General features: G+C 42.0%; 1 protein-coding gene across 2 annotated transcripts; it reads left to right on the top strand.

Moving 5' to 3' along the window:
- Positions 1-4,613: 4,613 nt before the first annotated feature.
- TMED2 (transmembrane p24 trafficking protein 2) lies at positions 4,614-14,030 on the top strand. 2 transcript variants are annotated; one of them, XM_019977687.2, is made up of 5 exons: positions 4,614-4,903; positions 6,606-6,798; positions 7,190-7,210; positions 9,187-9,294; positions 12,516-14,030. In XM_019977687.2, exons 1-5 carry the CDS (start codon positions 4,724-4,726, stop codon positions 12,638-12,640), a joined length of 627 nt encoding a protein of 208 aa, XP_019833246.2. In that variant the 5' UTR covers positions 4,614-4,723; the 3' UTR covers positions 12,641-14,030. The 2 variants fall into 2 exon arrangements, with proteins under 2 accessions (XP_019833246.2, XP_019833247.2); XM_019977688.2 differs by lacking the exon at positions 7,190-7,210 and having other exon boundaries at positions 4,616-4,903.

Below are 14,030 nucleotides of genomic sequence, written 5' to 3'. Positions count from 1 at the left end.
CATTTTTTTTTTTTTTTTTTGGCTGCTGTAGCATATGGGAATCAAACCCATGGCCCCTGCAGTGGAAGCGTGGAGCCCCAACCACTGGACCACCAGGGAATTCTCTAGATTCCACCTTTTAAAGGTAGGAAGGTCACAGAACTCCTGGATATATTTTGAAACCATCATAACAGGCAATGATAGAGCTGAGGAGCCAAACAAGATTGTGAGACAAAGGCATAGATTATCAACAGCAGAAAGATATTAATCCACTTAGGACTAGAGAAAGGAAGGGAGGAAGTAGGACTATCAGAGCCCAGGAGCCAGGACTATCCAGTAGAAACTGGACTTTCAGAGGATCTGGAGCCTCGAACATGCAGTCACTGGCAGAGATGCTTCCCAAAGCAGCAAGGGAGACAAAAATGCCCTGGCTTCTTCCTTCCTCGGCCCTCCAGTCTTCCACCAGTGCCTGCGACTGGCTGAACCTACCAGGAAGCAGAGTGAAAGGGAGCCTGGGAAACAGATTTCCTTGTGATACAAAGGTGGGCAGAGAGGGCCAGGATGGGTGTGAGATGAAGGTCCTAGCACGGCACCTCCCAGGACGGCTTACTTGATTAGGTGGTGACATTATGGCTAAACTTGTCTTGAATTTTCATTTTTATATCAATATTGTTCTTCATAAAGTAACATTTAAAAATTGAAAAATGAAAAAAAGAAAAGAAAAATGAAAGAAAATTCTCTAGTCTCCTTTACTCTTCTTTATTTTTTAAGAGAACTTCTGTGGGACCAGAAGGGAAGGGGAATGTTAATACCCAACCAGCAGAAAGCTGATCTAGCCTTTCTGGGGAAGCAGCCTTTGTTATTCCCTTTAAAACCTGTCAGCGTCTGAGAACCGACTATGCAACGGATGCAAATGCCTCATCAGTGTCTAACCTAGTTTCCTGGTTTCTGCCACAACAAGCTTCTGATTCCCAGAAAAAATAATTGATCTTGTCCTCTCCAGGTATATACCCAAGAGAATTGAAAAATCTATATCCATCAAGAATATGTATGGAAATGTTCATAGCAACGTTCCTAATAATAGCCCCAAAGTAGAAACAACCCAAAGTCCATCAGTGGGTGAATGGCTAAACAAAATATGGTCAGGGGGAATGAGGAATGGGATATGACTGCTAATGGGTCAGGATTTCTTTTAGGGGTGATGAAGTGTTTCAGAACTAGACAGTGGTGATGGTTGAACAACTCTGTGGGTGACAAGTCCTGAGAACTTGTAGTTCTTTGAATTAATTTGTTTTCAAATCCTGAAATATTGTTGAAAGATACCTGATGACCAATTATGCATGCGTGCATGGGTGCTAAGTTGCTTCAGTTTTGTCTGACTCTGCGACCTCATGGACTGTAGCCCGCCAGGCTCCTCTGTCCATGAGAATCTCTACGCGAGAATACTGGAGTGTGTTGCCATGCCCTCCTCCAGGAGATCTTCCTGACCCAGGGATCAAACTTTTATCTCTTACATCTCCTGCATTGGCAGGCGGGTTCATTGGCAGGCAGGTTCTTTATGGCTAGGGCCACTTGGGAAGCTCGAGTAATTATGACAAGGATGCTAAAAAGAAAAACCTGGGCAAAGAAGAAAATATCCCAAGTTTATAAAAATATACCAGATTATATAGTATTGTGATTAGAGTTACTTTTGTCTCTTTTCCAATTTTTAGACAGCACTGTTACTTTTATAATATAAAAATTTATAGATGACTTCTGGCGTCGTCTTTGGCTTGGCCCACCACCATGTTTTCAAAAACTGGAGTTGAATGTATTTATTTTATTTGCTACACTGAGTCTTAGTTGTGTCATGTAGGATTCTCAGTTGCGGCATGTGGGATCTAATTCTCTGACCAGGAATCGAACCTGTGCCCTGTACATAGAAAGCTTGGAGTCTTAGCCACTGGACCACCAGGGCAGTCCCCTGAATGTATTCAGATACAGAATCTATGCTCCAGTTTGCCACAGTCCTTCCTACTCCTTATTGCCTTAAGCTGGTGCCATCTCTCATATAAACTGCCTGATCCCTAAAGTGAGTCCCTTGACTTACATAATAAAACTCCCATAATATACAATTCACTGTGGTCCAGTGATATGATAAATATCCACGTTTGAAATCCCTGACAAGTGGGGTTAGAATGTTATTGAATCAGTTTGAAAATGAAAATTAATATTTAATGTCTAGATAAAAACAGAATTGTTCTTCAAACTTTTCTACAGAGCTGGGTTGCTTGCAAGATGATATTCACCAGTTTAATTCAGTTTAACAGGAAACCTCTGATGGTATTATAAGCAAAAAGAGATTTACTATAGGGAAATTGTTGTCATTGTTATTTAGTCACTAAGTCGTCGTGTCTGACTCTTTTGTGACCCCTTGGACTGCAGCCCATCAGGCTTCTCTGTCCATGGGGTTTCCCAGGCAAGAATACTGGAGTGAGTAAGACATTTTCTTCTCCAGGGGATGTTCCTGACCCGGGACTAAACCAGCGTCTCCTGCATTGGTAGGCAGATTCTTTACCACTGAGACACCAGGGAAGCCCACTATAGGGAAATAGAGGCTTCCAAATGGATTGGTGAAACTGGAAGAGCAGGCTCTAGGCTGAGTCTCCTTCCAGTGATGGCTGCCAGGATGACACTACAGAACTGACCTGCCAAGAGAAGGGCCCTTGCCAGTTTGCAAGGTACAGAATCAGGGGACCATTATTAGAACTCTTGAGTTCAATAACATTTCATCATAGCCAGGAAACTTCCATCATCACCCTAATTGTACCTATTTCTTGACACCTGCCCAGGAAACTGGATATTGGGCCACTACTGCCCCCTATTGCCTGTTAGTCTTTGAAGAAATAATTCCCCAAACATGCCCAGCGCATAGCATCATCTGATTTTCATTGATGACTTTACCAGATGAGCAAAGAGTGTGGTGTCATATTTTTTACAGACAGGGAAATTAAGGTTCAGAGAGGTGATGGAACATAAATAAGGTCACACAGCTATGTGCAAAGCTGGAGTAACAACCCAGATCTCCTCACGCTCAGGCCAGTTCAGTGAACTTGCTATGTCAACTACCATGTCATGGGTGAGGTTTTTTGGTGGGGCTTCCCTGGTGGCTCAGAGGGTAACGCGTCTGCCTGCAATGCAGGAGACCTGGGTTCGATCGCTGGGTCAGGAAGAACCCCTGGCGAAGTAAATGGCACCCCATTCCAGTACTCTTGCCTGGAAAATCCCATGGACAAAAATCCCATGGACAGAGAAGCCTGGTAGACTACAGTCCACGGGATCGCAAAGAGTCAGTCACAGCTGAGCGACTTCACTTTCTTTATGGTAGGGCCTGAGAGCACAGCACACAAGCACAGGTATGCCAAGACTAGTGCCTCGGGAGTGACAGACTGGTGAATGACTGTAACTCTAAGCACAGAGGAAGGGGCTAGTATTGTGCAGGAGGAAGTCTAGAGCTGACATTTGAGGTGGGTTTTGAGGGATGTGTAGGAGTACCTCAGGAGGCAAAGGGTGGGGGGAAAATTGTCTTAGTAGCTGGCAATATTTAAGGGGCTGCAGGGTGTCAGCAAGACTTTTGGGGAGGTGAGAGACTTCTAATTTAGGAGGATGTGGAGAAGGCAATGGCACCCCACTCCAGTACTCTTGCCTGGAGAATCCCATGGACGGAGGAGCCTGGTAGGCTGCAGTCCATGGGGTCGCTAAGAGTCGGACACGACTGAGCGACTTCACTTTCACTTTTCACTTTCATGCATTGGAGAAGGAAATGGCAACCCACTCTGGTGTTCTTGCCTGGAGAATCCCAGGAACTGCAGAGCCTAGTGGGCTGCCGTCTATGGGGTCGCACAGAGTCGGACACGACTGAAGCGACTTAGCAGCAGCAGCAGCCAAGGTAAAATTTTTTTGTGTGTATGTGGTTGTATTATAGACATACAGTAAAGCAAAAAATATGGAGCACTACTCAAGTATATAGCTTGAGCTTTTAAAAAAAGCATATGTAAACACTCGTGTATCCATCATTTAGTGACGATATGATATAATATTTCCAATATCGCAGAAGTTTCCCTCGTTCCCCTTCCCAATCTATACGCACCCCCGTCTTTTCCCCGGTTTTTTTTGAACATAAAAGTTCAAACCCTTTGGCTTCAGCCCCATCTCCTCCTTATATTCCTATTGCTACCTCCAAATCTTCCGCTGTCTTTATGGATAATCCTAAGAGTGTCTCGCATGAGGCAGAGGAGGTTTCTTGATATTATCGCTTTCTGTTGGAGAAGGAAATGGCAACTCCAGTATTCTTGCCTGGAGAATCCCAGGGACAGAGGAGCCTAGTGGGCTGCGGTCTATGGGGTCGCACAGAGTCGGACACGACTGAAGCGACTTAGTAGCAGCAGCAGCAGCATGGCCCACGGAAATTTAGGCAGTACGTGAATGGAAGTAGTGACGGAGACGATGGTTTCTGGTCCTTCTGAGCCACCGTCCAGGCTCGAGACGCGCGGAGTAGTCTTGTCCCTCGGCGGCCGCCGTGCGTCCGTTACGTGGCAGCTACGGGCTCCCGCCAATCCGCGGCGCCCGCATCAGCCCCCTCGGGTGGCGCAGCCGGAAGGGGCGGAGCTGAGGCGGCGGCGGCTGAGAAGGCAGCGGTGGCGGCAGCGACGACGGCGGCTCTGGAGGCCGCAGTCCCGGTCCTGGCTTCGGCCCCAGCCCCACCATGGTGACGCTTGCTGAGCTGCTGGTGCTCCTGGCCGCCCTCCTGGCCACGGCCTCGGGCTACTTCGTCAGCATTGACGCGCATGCAGAGGAGTGCTTCTTCGAGCGGGTCACCTCGGGCACCAAGATGGGCCTCATCTTTGAGGTGGCCGAGGGCGGCTTCCTGGACATCGACGTGGAGGTGCGGGCGCGCTGCCCGAGGCGGGGGCCCGCGGCCGCTCGGGGGTTGGCGGCGCCCGGGGCCCGCGCGGGGCCAGCGTGGAGAGCGGGACCCGGAGGCCGCTATCCGAGTCCTGGGAGGGGCCCGGGCCGCCACCCGGCGACCCCCTAACGTCCCTTTCCCTCGCACCCGCCCGGTTTCCGAGCTCCGCTCGGGAGATGGAACCGTTGCTTGGCTGCTTTGGATTCTCAGCTTGAACGGCTGGTTCCCCTTGGAACCTCTCGCCGAGCTTTGTCTACCAGGCGCCGCGTGTCATCTCCGGGCCCAGGAGGCGCTACACAGTCTTGTTTAGCTGATGGCAGGTCTCGATCCGGGCAGCAGCTGCTTCCCTTCCTAGCGCGAATTAAAGTTGGGACGTGGCATGGAAACTTCTGAAAAAGTAAATCGGAAGCTGTTGAGGAATGCTAGGTAGACGTTCGTGTTGTGTTTGCCTTTATTTTTCGTAGAAACGACCCGAGTTAACCCGTTCTTACGCAGGCCTTCGGATACCTCGTTTAGTCATCTCTGATTAAGAGAGTGGAGTTGGGTTATGCGTTTTAGAAGTGATTGCAGTGAAAGTATCTGTGGAGAAAACGGAAAATCGTTTTAAGAAACCAGCAGTCCCTAAATTTTGTCCTATATCATTTTCTTTAAGCCAAAAAAAATTACTCGCTTCTAACTTTTTTAAGGAAACCAGGTGGAATGAATATTTAAACCTACCGGTTAGCATGGTTAATTGTCTCTATGGGTTTTTCCATCTAACAGTTAACGTCAGCAGAGTTACACAAACAAGTGAAGTTCAGAAGTAAGGGGATAATGGAGGTAATAACTGTTAAAATTAGCTAAGCTCTTAAGAGATCAGGTCTTTCAGTCTGCAGGTGGCACGGGCTTCATAAGAGGAACTGCTTGAGCAAGGTCTAACGACTGATTTCGAGCACACTGGGATGAGAACATGGGTTTCTGAATTTCCAGGCTAGTCTTGTTCCTTAAGTCTTCAGGCATATAAGATAAAGCAGATTCCTTTACCAGTAAGCAGTAATCAGTCAGGAAAAACCTCGATGTGTAGGCTTACTCAAAGTTCTTAGTTTTAAAAGAGATTTCTTTTTTGTTGTTTTGATATTAATAGCTACATATTTGTCTGTTGGTGGTATTGGGCCACTTGAAGACAAGTGTATGGTGTGGTTTCTGTTTCTGATTGCTTTATTAAGTTGGAAAATTAAGACAAATGTAGTCAGAGTTGAAAGGTATTCAGGGAGCCTTGTTTCTTAAATGGGAGAACTGTAGCCCAAAGAGATCACTGTCACTAACTGAAGTGGATGGACGTTGAGGTTCCTTTTTCCTAGCGAATGTTTGGCTGTCAGTAGACATCACTTAACAATTTTATTTTTAAAATTATTATTTAATGAAGTATAGTTGCTTTACAGTGTTGTATTAGTTTCTCCTGTAAAGCAAAGTGAATCAGCTATAGGTATACATGTATCCCTTTTTTTGGATTTTCTTCCCTTTTAGGTCACCACAGAGTATTGAGTAGAGTTCCTTGTACAATAGGTTCTCATTAGGTTATCTGTTTTATACACAGTATCAGTAGTATATCTGCATCAATCCCAATCTCCCAATTTATTCCCTCCTCATTTATTATTTTGAATCTTTTGAGTTATCTCATGAATTTCTCTTCTGCCTCCAGATTACAGGACCTGATAATAAAGGAATTTATAAAGGAGACCGGGAGTCCAGTGGGAAATACACATTTGCTGCTCACATGGATGGAACATATAAGTTTTGTTTTAGCAATAGGATGTCTACCATGACTCCAAAAATAGTGATGTTCACCATTGATATCGGGGAAGCCCCCAAAGGACAAGACATGGAAACAGAAGGTGAGATGAACATTCTGAAGATTTATATCCCTTTCTCAGAGTTAATATTAATCCTGTACATTTTCTCCACCTGAATGTAGTATTTATTTTTGATGACTTATTTTAGGTTTACTGACTGTCATTACAACCAAAAACCTTTTGTGAAATATACTTTTCATTTATCCAGATCTTCTAATTAACAAAAAGAAATGATTGGAGGTTCATGTTTATGTTTAGTTCTTTCCAGTTGCCATTTCTGGCAGCAGGCAGGTTACACATATCCTAGGTGGTTGTTCTGTTAATTTGCCTACGCTAGTATATGCATCTTTAGTTGCTCATTTGTATAAATGACTACTTTAGCTAAACTTCTTGTTTTTGTATGTGTGTGTTTATATCTTACACTCTTCTTCAGGTGGTGGAGATACCTGGGATGGTATGTGGATTATTTTCTGACAGTCTTTCTGCATATTTTTGTTGCCTACTGTCTTAATTTCTGCTTTCCTTTCTAACCTCAGTCTGTTAGCATGACAGTGTTTTTTCTCCTAGTTTAAAAAAACCCTACAACTAATTTAGAGTTTTAGAGTGATTATTTTTTGGTGGTTTTTACTTTGTTACATGAGACAGAGGTAGGTCATGTGAAACTTGGTTAGACGTGAAATGCAGTTCTAGGAGCCACGTCTACCCTAGATAAGGTGACAAAAGCTTTCTCAGACGTATGTTGCAGGTGGATTAATTTTTCTTGCTCGGCTTATCAGCAGTGAGCCCTAAGTTGATTCTTCTGGATAAATCGTTTACCAGGAGCCTGTACATAAGGATTTTTTGGCCGGGGACTGGGGTGGGGTGGGCCGGGGGGCCATGGTATATTTCAGGACTTTTGGAAACTAGTAGTTTATTTCATAGTATTAATGTGATATAATTTGCCCTAGATAGCACTTCATAGAGTATTTACATAAGTAAGGTGAACTCTTTTTAGGTTTTGAAATCTATAGAATTTAAAGAATCATACTACTCAGAAATTTCTGTGCTTGCTTTTCAAGGCCATTTGCAGTTCAGGACTTGGCTAATTGTCAAGGAAAATTAGTTTCGAGGGGCTTTGACTTTTTTCGTTTTCTGGAAAATAGTCCTTTCTAAACAGTTGGCTATTTAAATGTTGGCTGGTGAGTGTGAATATTTTCCTTAAATAATCCTTTAACATGATGTTTAACAGTCTCGCTTTTGCCTGTTCATGTTGGTGAATGACAGCTATAAAATCAAGCTTTCCTCTAAAGCAGTGGTTCTCAGGATGTTTTTTGCTCCCCAGGGTATACTTGGCAATATCTAGAAACATTTTTGATTTTCCTGAATAGGTTGGTGGTTGTACACTGTATCGGACACTTTCCCACCACAGAGAAATTATGTGGTCTAAAATGTCCACACTGCTTCTCCTGAGAAACTCTGCTGTAAAGGTTCCACCTAGTGCATGGGCTTCTGACATGAAGCTGGTGAGAGATGATTTGTGATTCCAGCCCAGCTGCCTTAAAATGGTAGAGGCTTTTGGCTTCTCATAAGAAATTTAGGATTATTTGTGGCAGTTTGGAATTCTAGATGAGGCTGGATTTTGGGCAATAGTGAATAGACTCCTCTGATGGCAGTCTTCCCTTGTGGTATATTTTTTTCCTACCTATTTGTACATTGCTGTAATACAGCCTTACCTATAAACATACACTTTCTTCAGAACTGTTTACCTTGCTAAAGAGAATGCCTGGTTCTAGACCTTGAGCAGTTGAGAACTTGTATTTTCACTTGCAGTGTCTGCTAAATTGCCCACTGTAGTGAAATGATTGCTTTGACTATAGTACTAGAATGTTGAATTGGTACAGATTTTCCCTAGAACATCTTCATGTTTTTTTCTGCTTAGCTCCATAAAGATTAAAAGGCAGCTTTGATACTTTTCCTAAATTAACATTAGAGTTACATGATTTTCAAGAGTAGATTTTTATTTAGTTTAAATATTGTTATTTGTAGGATTATTACTAGGGTGTTATTATTACGGTTTTGTTTAATTTGTATTTTGTGCTCCTCCTCCATCTTTTTTTTAATCTCCCCTATGGTTGGCAGTGAGTCTGGTGAACTTCACTTAACAATTTCTTAGAAGACATTTCTTAGGGCTATGTTCCTTTAGTTCGTAAATGTTGTATAGCATTTTTCCTACTCTGAAAGAGGTTTCTCTACTGGGAACGAACTTTTTAAAAATTCTTGGGGGATTAAATTGTCATCAGTGGTCCAAAATGATGTCTGAGTCATTTGTGAAAAATAGCTGCTTTTGTATGCCTTCTCTGGAGGAGGTGTTTGTTTTTTTTCCTGGTTTTAAGAATTTTTCAAAAAGAGATTTCCAAATATGTTCTAATCCATTTTCAAATCCTTTTGTAGCTCACCAGAACAAGCTAGAAGAAATGATTAATGAGCTCGCAGTGGCGATGACAGCTGTGAAGCATGAACAGGAATACATGGAAGTTCGAGAGAGAATACACAGAGCAAGTAAGTTAATGCTTTTGACTTTGCAGCAGTATCTGAGGGCCATGAAATGGTGACCTGTATTACCCAAGAGCTGGATTGTGTCTTCCACATTTGGAAATTTTGGACACATAAACATATTAAGGGGTTGACTTTTAAAAAGCACCTATGCAAAGATATTTGAGTATATACATTTGTTTGTAGAGCTTTGTGTTAGACTAATTTATTATTGGGACATTGATTCTAAACCAAACAATGCTGTTTAGATTCAGCACTAGCTTTTATGAGTTTTAAAAAATGAGTGGTCAGCTAGGGAGTAAGCTAATGGTTTTCATAAAGCAGAAAAGAAAAACAAAAAATGGACATTACGTTGGTTTTAAATCCGATATCTGAAGTTTTTGTGATCAATAATCATGCCGAGGCTTAGCTGTTTTTCTAAAACCTGGGGTATGGTTTAATTAAAATAAAAAGCATTAAAACATGAATAGAGGTATTCACCAGGTAAAGATCAGTTTGGGTCCCAAGTTTGCAAACTGGAAGCTGTGAGTGTGTTTGTCTTCAGAAACATTGATAATTGGAATCCCACCCTAGGTTGCAAAGCCTGTTTTAACCCGTGGCATAGCACTAATTATGATACTTTTGCGTTTAAAATTAAAGAGGTACCATATTGATCCACAGACGAGATGATTGTATTTTAGACCCAAGTCCACACCTGTCCAGTGTCTTCGTCCTTCAGGTCACCCTTGGGGATGGGCCTCACTGGGCTTGAGCTCGTCTGTAAATGCAAAGTGGCTTTTGTGCGAAGTCTTTGTTCTGAAGGTGGGATAGGGAGTGGAGGGAGGAGTGACTCCAATAGATGAGAACAGGTTGAATTTCTCCAAGATGTAGTTTGTGTTCTTCCCACCCTCTTGCCTCCATTCTTGCCAGTGATGGAAAGGCATCTTTAGGACGTAGAGCCCAGACTTCACCTCTGCCTGGGAGAATAATGAGTTGATGTGACGGACTGGACAGGTGCCTCTGTTCTTACCTTTTTGGGGTGGATTGGGGCATGAGATGGACTGAGGCTTATATGCAGCCACTCTTGCCTCTTCCACCTCATTCCTTCTCCTGGCCTGTGCTCTTAATCTTCTCACCTTCTAGGATCCCTACCTTCTCTCCATCACCTGTTGGTTATTTTTCTCCCAGGAGGGGGCCAGCCCATTCTGTGATGAGAAGGGCTCAGAACCCTCACTGCTTTGTAGCTCAGCTAGCACAGCAGCCAGAGGAAGCCCCCATCTTCTGGTGTCTGGAGGCATCCGACCTTTTTCTCTCATCCTTAATTTGAGTGGAGATACTCCTGAATTTGTTTCACAAACAAAATAGAATTTTAGACATTCAGTCTGATTTTATAAATCCAATAGTTCCCACAATGTTTATTTTTTGTATATCTTCCTATAACACTCGCTCCTCAGAGATGGCTATAATGAGATTTTTTTTTAAACTACAGTGTTGTAATAGTACTGTTTTTAGATCAGGCTAATGTGTGAACCAAGCTTCCCTGGTGGCTCAGTGGTAAAGAGTCCTCCTGCCAATGCGGAAGACTTGGGTTCAATCTCTGGATCGGGAAGATCTCCTGGAGAAAGAAATGGCAACCTATTCAGTATTCTTGCCTGGGAAATCTCACGGACAGAAGAGCCTGGTGGGCTAGAGTCCATTGGGGGCGCAAAAGAATCAGACACGACTTAGTAACTAAACAACAACAAGTATGTGAATGACATGAGAACAGTATCTTATGTACACACATTTTCTTCGATGATTGCTTTCCTGTTATATGCTTCAGTGTGTTCTATTTTAAGTTTAAAGATGCATTTTTCTGTTATTGAAGGGAGAGATAAATACTTGTTTTTATACGGTTAAGATGCTAGTCATTAAGTTATGCTAGAAATGAATTATAAAGTTTGCTGCTGCTAAGTCGCTTCAGTCGTGTCCGACTCTGCGACCCCAGAGACAGCAGCCCATCAGGCTCCCCCGTCCCTGGGGTTCTCCAGGCAAGAACACTGGAGTGGGTTGCCATTTCCTTCTCCAATGCATGAAATGAAAAGTGAAAGTGAAGTCGCTCAGTCGTGTCCGACTCTTATCGACCCCATGGACTGCAGCCCACCAGGCTCCTCCGTCCGTGGGATTTTCCAGGCAAGAGTACTGGAGTGGGGTGCCATTGCTTTCTCCGTATAAAGTTTGCAGCAGAAGTAAATTTCATGCCATGGAATGAACATTAAAATTTCAGTGTTGGTGGTTTTTGGAATTCTAGTTAATGGTTTTGGGCATTTGTCTATTCTTACTCTGGGGGAAAAAAGTCATTTTCTTTCCTTGAGTAAGTATAACTTATCTTTCTGGAGTCATTTAATTGATTTTCACTTCTTTTCGAGTGATCATTAGTCCAGCAGTTACTGCAATTCTAGTTTCTCTTTTTATAAATGATACATATACCTGTAATATATGCCAGTTACTTATTCATCTCTCTTAATTGCTAATTATAATTGTTTTCTGTCATTTGCAGAAAAATGAGAAACTACCCAGTAGTTTTTAAAAGTTAAGGAATTTGATCAGGAACTTGAAAGAATGTCACATAAATTGAGTGCAATAAATTAATACAGCCATACTATTCCTTTGACCAATTTCTTAGCTTACAAATGGGGTAAATCCTGTAACTAGTTTAAGTTTGTCTGGTAATAGCTGCCAGCATTGGTCTGTGAAACTGAGAAACCTTTCGATCTAGAACCAATGCCAAATACATAGTGAGTGCTCAATAAATACTGAATAAATGTTTAAAGAAAAGGCACTTTGAAACATTTTAACTTGGTAGTGCTTCTTGGGTAACTTATCTTGAAAGAATAAGGTTAAATTTTCTGATTCAGCAAAAAGGATTCTAATATTAGGGGACTTTGTATGTGTGAAAGAGAGAAGGTTGGATTGGGTTTTAACTCTAGAATGTGACCGTGGGCAAGTCATTTCTTCTCTGTTCTCATGCATAAGCAGAGTGGACTTGACTGCTCCATTAATCTTCAAGGTCTCATTTAAATGTAAAACTCTGCTTTTAAGTATGTTTAAGTGCTTGGGGACAAAAGTCAAAGGTATTCTGAATACTGTGAATGTTGTGTAAAGTATTAACTTTGACATGAAGTTAAGACTAGGGGGTAATTTTGGATGTCTGTGCTTTTTCTTTTGTTTGTTTTGGTGGTTAAATTTTGTTTGTTTGTCCTCAACAGTCAATGACAACACAAACAGCAGAGTGGTCCTTTGGTCCTTCTTTGAAGCTCTTGTTCTAGTTGCCATGACATTGGGACAGATCTACTACCTGAAGAGATTCTTCGAAGTCCGGAGGGTTGTTTAAAAGCCTTTTCCCCATAATCCCAAATTCATAATTCACTGTTTACCATAATAATGTCATTAGTTTCTATGTTTTTATTTTCTGAACTATATCTTCACAGCTTGTTTCTTTGTGATTAATAGATACTGGGGGAAAACACTTTTTTAGGAAAGCTATAGTGAAAATTTGACATTTGATTGGCATAAATTCATATTTGAATTCTGCCTCCATTATACAGGCCCTCCCAAAACTCAAACACTATAAGCCGAATATAGGTGTAGAGTCCTTAGTTTTCTTTCCTTTTATTTTCATTATAAAATACAGTTTGTTCAGGATAGTACTTTACTAAAAGGACTCTCTTCTTGGGATCCCTTATCCTACAGTTCAGGTCATTAGAAAGATTCATTTTGTTGAGAAACAACAATCTGAATCTTGACATTTTCTATCCAGCTTGATGGTAGAGCTCTGTGACTAGAGTATGTGACCAGGTTGGTACTTTTATACTTTGTCTATCTTGTTTTTGCTTTAAAGATAAGACTTAAACCAACAACCTTTACCCACCCCTCCAAAGTTTCACTTTGAACCTTAGAACTCAATCACCTCCACTTAAAATTGTTGACACAAGCAGCTAATAACCATTTTTTGGTTTCTGCCTAACCTTGTAAGAAGTCTATTAAAGCCAGTTCTCTTGGGTGTTGTAGCAAACAGTCCACTCTGCTTATGCATGAGAACAGTGAAGACATGACTTTCCTTTCCATGCTGGCGCATCCACCTTCTCTACTCTTGGCATGTAGGAGGTATGCATTAATGTAATTGGAAAAATCTGGATTTCCGATGCCAAAGGGTTAAAGCCTCTTGGATTTCTTTGCGGTGATTTGCAGCCACTATTTTATTTTTGATCAGTGGCATTTTGGCCACTGTTTAATTAGGGTACTGAACATCACTGTCAGTACTAGGGTTTTTGTTTTTCTTGGGTCTTTTTTGGCACATGTGAATTTTGTTTTGTATAGAACGAAACGACTTTCTTTTGGTCTCTGATAATGGGTTTAAAAATCAAGGAGCATCTGGTTTTATTGTGGGGATGATCCGGATTATGTTGTGACTGATGTATATTGGTTACTTGTACATTTTTTTTTGGATCTTTGCAAGGGGAAAACTACAAGTAACGAGTTTTGTATAATTAAATTTGTTACAGGTTTTCATGTTCAGGGTAAACAATTTTTCAACCTTGGGTGAAAATACTTGCAACAGTTTAAGGTGACTGAGTTTTATCTTAGGACAACTGTTGCATGCCAATTTGTGTGCGTGTGTGTGTGCAAACACTTCAAAATTGAGTTAAAAGATGTAAATTTAAAATTGGTTGTGTATCTGATCTGCCCCAGGTTCAGTAAATAAACAGTTCTTTTTAAAAACA

The sequence above is a fragment of the Bos indicus genome, chromosome 17 (assembly GCF_029378745.1).
Source record: "Bos indicus isolate NIAB-ARS_2022 breed Sahiwal x Tharparkar chromosome 17, NIAB-ARS_B.indTharparkar_mat_pri_1.0, whole genome shotgun sequence".
In the NCBI taxonomy this organism is placed as follows: domain Eukaryota; kingdom Metazoa; phylum Chordata; class Mammalia; order Artiodactyla; family Bovidae; genus Bos; species Bos indicus.
The sequence above is the reverse complement of the archived record's forward strand: the minus strand, read 5'-3'. Positions and strand labels throughout refer to the sequence as shown.